Source organism: Microtus ochrogaster, linkage group LG1, assembly GCF_000317375.1.
Source record: "Microtus ochrogaster isolate Prairie Vole_2 linkage group LG1, MicOch1.0, whole genome shotgun sequence".
Taxonomy (NCBI): domain Eukaryota; kingdom Metazoa; phylum Chordata; class Mammalia; order Rodentia; family Cricetidae; genus Microtus; species Microtus ochrogaster.
The window spans coordinates 36,826,604-36,832,006 of NC_022027.1; the positions used below are offsets into that span (position 1 = coordinate 36,826,604).

General features: G+C 32.3%; 1 protein-coding gene across 4 annotated transcripts in view; it reads left to right on the top strand.

The window, feature by feature from the left end:
* Epha5 (EPH receptor A5) overlaps positions 1–5,403 on the top strand; it is a 289,143-nt gene that overhangs the window by 277,449 nt on the left and 6,291 nt on the right. For all 4 annotated transcript variants that reach the window (XM_005359425.3, XM_005359426.3, XM_013350834.2 and 1 more), the window contains one exon: positions 1,436–1,591. In XM_005359425.3, coding sequence (XP_005359482.1) covers positions 1,436–1,591 — 156 coding nt within the window. The remainder of the gene's footprint in view (positions 1–1,435; positions 1,592–5,403) is intronic.

Here is a 5,403-nt window from a genome sequence, read left to right on the forward strand (position 1 = left end):
CAGGCGGATCTCTGTGAGTTCGAGACCAGCCTGGTCTACAGAGCAAGTTCCAGGACAGGCTCCAAAGCCACAGAGAAACCCTGTCTCGAAAAAACAAAAAAAACAAAAAAAAAAAAAGATTTGATGAATCCTGTAGCTGTATAAATTATATTTGAATATCTCTTTGTAGACAGAAGTTTCTGTTCTGACCCGTCCCACAATTGTTCAGTTCCAAAGAAACACACTGAGTCTTATATTAATTATAAACTGTTAGGCCGATTAGCACAGGCTAATTTTTAACTAGTTCTGACAACTTAAATTAATCCATAATTCTTGGAGTCTGGATATAAGAGTTGTGTTGAAGATGTGCCATTTGGTACTGAGCACCATCTGATCACTTGTTCTCTGAATTTTGATCAGTTGTGGATTTCTGTAATGAACTCTTTGCAAAGAGAAGTTTCTTTGATGAAGGAAAAGACCTATATTTTTCTATAAACTTTAATATTTGTGATGCAGTTAGTAATTATGTTGCTTTCATAAAATGGCAGTTATTATTTCTTCTCTAAGATCCATGATCTCATTAACTCTGAGTAATTGGGTAGGCTTCCAGTACCAGGGATGATTTCCCATTTGTTGAATTAAATCCAATTAGAGAGGTGATGATTTCTACCATGATGTTAATATTACCACTGCACACATAGTGAGTGTTATTGTGCAATGATGGATATTCTGTAATTCACTGGCATCATCAGTTGTAGGACTATCGACTGCCTTCTTCCCTTGCATGCTTCCCTGACTTACGGCAGAATGGGACTTTCAGATCAGATCATGTTTGATCCTTCAGGTTCTGTGTCAGAAGTGCATGGTGCCTTTAGTCATACAGATTTACCATGAAGGTTTCTTTAATGAAGTTGGTGATAGATGGAAAAGAATTGATCAAATATAAAACTTTTAAGTTATATGGATAAAATGTACTATGATAGACTGTGAGGAAAAATGAAAACAAGCAAAAACTGGACTATTGTATCAAATACTGTAATTGGAAACACTTAATAATTTGGTAGAGAAAATTTTATTCCGGCTTTGTTGAATTCATGTTTGTATGAGAAACCTGGAAAACTCAAAGCAAGCTTATGGCAAGCTGGAGATGAAAGCTTTACATAATGAATTTAATATAATTTAATGCTATCAAAAATGAACAATGAAAACTATAATTTTTTTACAGAAAATTTAATAATTTCTCTATTATAAGCCCAGATCCACAGTCTACAATGAAAGTCTAATAGTTATTTTTGTTTTTCCCCACTTCTATTTTGAATTATTTATTATGCAAGTGATTGTATATTTCCTTATAATTTAATTGTCCCGAAGATTCTTTGAATTTGACTTAACATTGTTTGTACAGATCAAAATTCATCATTTATTCCTTGCAATATTTCTGTTTTCTGTGTTTTAGGGTATCTACTTTGTTGGCTGAGCATGGTTCTCTGGGGTCAGGGGCCTACAGATCAGTAGGTGAATGGCTGGAAGCAATCAAGATGGGCCGGTATACAGAAATTTTTATGGAAAATGGATACAGTTCAATGGACGCTGTGGCTCAGGTGACCTTGGAGTGAGTAATTTTTCTGATCATTTTTACATACATGTTGGGGCAAGAAAAGTATATGCAGACAAAGGAGTGGATGCAATCAAGGGAAAGCAGTTAAGCTGTGTCCTTTTGTGGTCGATTTCAAAGAAGCCTCATCTTTTTTAGCCTGTATTATTAACAGCTGCATGGTTCATGCTTCCTGTGGCCAGTAACTTTGCATTATTGTGCATCAAACAAGCAACATTTGAGTATTTGGATAACTGGAATTATAACTTCATGGCAAAGTACTGGTCTTTTTTGTTGTGGAAAATTATGTTTCCTTGATGAGTTTTTATACGGATACTTATGTTATATGAATGTAAATATAAAACAAAAGAAACTGTAAGCACAATTGGTGTGGTTAGTCCCGTGTAACAAAAAACAAAAAAACAAAAACTGAAAGAACATACCCCTAAATGACGACTTTCTGCAGTCAATATCCAGGTAATGGCTTAAACAGAGTTTCTCTGGCAGGAAGCTCATTTAATATCCACATGGTGCAACTTACATTCTTCAAGTCTCAGAATATGTTAGAGCCTGCCTCTGATGTGTTGTTATTTGGTGCAATCTCAGTGGAACCAATTGTGCCCTTTTCTGTTTGCACGTTTATGATACAATTTAGTAAATCCTATTAAATAAAACTCACTAGAGCTAAGTATCGAATTGTTTAAGGCTATAAGTCATTTGTACTTTATTATATACTCTTTATGTGTAATTATTTTAGCCTAATCATTATTTGTGAAATTAATAGTCTTATTATTGTGGTTCCATCTAGATTAAATCTAAATTAATAATGTTTTAACCTGTGAAATCATGATAACTGACTTCACATGACCTGTGAATTTAAAGGTTAAAATATTGTTATAAGAATTTTAAAAGGTTAGGATGTTCTAAGTCACTAAACCACCATCTAAACTTCATCTCTTAATGTAATATCGATACTGAGTGGTTCTGTAGACATCCTTAGCTATCATTTTGGCTTGTTTGATTCATTCAATTCATTGCTCATCACCACAAAAGGTAACAGGGTACCATTACTTATTATGGACTAATATCACAGCACTGTCTTCCTTCATACTGATAACTAAATATACATAATATCACAACCACGTGGCTTGCTTTCTGAGTTTACTTAATCCCATTCTCAGAGTTACTGTTAAATCACATCTTGAAAACATGAATGTTATGTCCATTATTTATTGGATGCTCAAGAAATTCGTTTGTGCTGTAGTTAAACAGTATACTAAAATATATTCCTGATGATTTAAAACTATTTTTACATAATTACTATTTAATTTTTCAGTAAAAATGGTCATTTTAATTTATTAAAGTCATTTGTCATTTTATATTAAAATGATACTGTAGGTATTTCTTCTACCCAATGTCAGATTTCTTGTAAATACATAATAAAATTATTTGCATTAAACAATGTCTCTGTTTTTATTAAGAGAATATATATCATATATATAGTTAGCTCTGTCTTAGTTTTCTTTATTCTTTCACACACAATTATTGTTGCAATACATGGTTTCCTATTTATTTTTAAAATTTATTTTGGTGAGACTTTTATCTTCTTGTAGGTTGTTCTATTTCTTGGGGAACTTAAAATAGTAAAAATATATCTAATATTATTGTTGCATGGTTTCACTTTTTCTTATTTCTTGAAGTTCTTTCCTGTTTATTTCTGTAACATTTAAAATCTCTTCAGTATGTGTGTACTTTCTCACGTCCTAGGAGTCTCTTCTGCTTCTTATAACTGTTCCTTTGTTAAATTGCCTCTTTCAATTTACCTTTCAATTCCTTTACTGGAAACAGAAGAGTAAAGTCAAAGAATTTTGTTTTATGTAAATTTTATGACTATGAGATCCATAGTCATTACTATAATCATTACTGAGAATTGGGCATGTGAACTCTATTTCCAAAGAAGATAAATTTTTAGAGAGTCTGACATTATTAGAAGCAAATTCTGTTGTTTAATATGACTCTTTATAACCACAGTGTACCTAGTTAGTATTCTTTATTTGTCCAAGTATCATTTTAAGTTTAATACAAAATAAGGAATCATCAGTTGCTTCTTTGGTCAAGGATTAAAAAAGGTAATTTGTACAGTATTTTACCTGAACATAGAGAAATAAATAAAACTGTCCTATGCTGAGAAAAATCACCCCAAAAAATGAGGTCATCATACAACTAAGTACATGCTCTTGGACACCCTGATGATACCTTTGGATACCTGGACATCACCCAACATCTAAATATTAATTGTATCATCCTTTGAAAGACTGTAATAAGATAATACAATGTTATTCCTGGAAGCCAATAAGGGCCTGACATATTTATAACTATGTAAATGTTTAGAAAAATGTTAAATCAACCAAAAAAGCAAATACACAAACTACTGTACATTAAAATTGTGTTTTACTGCTTGATAAATTTGAGTGTATATTAAGTTTAAAAATATAAAGATTGGAAACAGTTCTCCTTTTTATAACCATTGCTTCAAAACTACCTTAATAATGGTTATTTTGCTTTTCAACTATTGGCCAGTACATATATGAAAAATACAAACCAAGAACTCAAGTCTTGAAGTAAGGCATATTCAATAAGGATAGCTTTGAACTTTCGATGTTTCTGCTTGCTACATGTCTTTCTTTCCCAAACTACACTATTCTGTCTGTATAGAGTAATGATATTTGAATAGTTGTTGCGTAAAAAAATGGGCAAGACTCTACTCTAATGTACAAGTGCAGTGAGTTACTGTTGACATGAGAAATTGTGAGCTGAAGGCAAGTGGTTAATTGAAGCTAAAATTTCAAGTAAGGACGTGATCAAAGTTGTTTTGTAAATTCTTTTTAGGCCAATGCTGTCAAAACTTGGTTATTCATAAAATGAGCAAAATCCAGAGAATTTAAATATTATACCAATTTTCTGTAAGCTGAATAAATTCCTGTAATAGTTATAAGGATGGTGTCTTACGATTCTAAAACAGCAGTTTTCTAAATCTGCATCCCAAATTTGTGAAGTCTGACTCAAATAGCTTCACCAACCTTTGAAGGAAGTCATTACACATAATTTAGTATGTTCTCAAAACATGTATAGGAGAGCTTGCTATTCTCTGTGCTGTATGCATTTAAACTAAAATTCTGAGAGTAATTTTTGCAAGGTCTAATCTCTACAAAATAATTTAATATTCTCTTGATAAATATATTTGCCTTGAACAGTACCTAATAAGTGGTTATTCATATTTTTAAAAGTAAACCAGAAAAAACTGATAGCACACAGCTTCATTTTAAAACTGATAAAACTATAATGTTGTGTGGTTGAGTGGATGTTCATTAGTGTCGCATGTCCCTTCTACTATCAAGGAAGTGAAGATGAGGTTTAATCCCACTAAAAATGCTAAAAGCACAGCACAACAAAGAATGAGCAAGGGGATATTCTCTCTCTCTCTCTCTCTCTCTCTCTCTCTCTCTCTCTCTCTCTTTCCCTGTCTTGCACATACACACACGATTGCAGCATATCTTGTGTAATCAAGAAGGTGTCTCCATATATATCAGGCACTTTTTATTCTTTAACCTGTTCTCTTACTTCTGAATCACAATATACTAAGAGTGTTTTTCATTACGTTGTATCATGGAATAATGTTTGAAAAGATGGTGAAATATAATTCCAGAAATGGCACCACATACATGTACTGATTTGCTAATACATGTCATGTCAATGCACAGTCTTCAAAGTCCCTTTCTCGTCATGTTTGCTTATGTAAGTCTGTTCTTTCTTTCTTTCTTTCTTTCTTT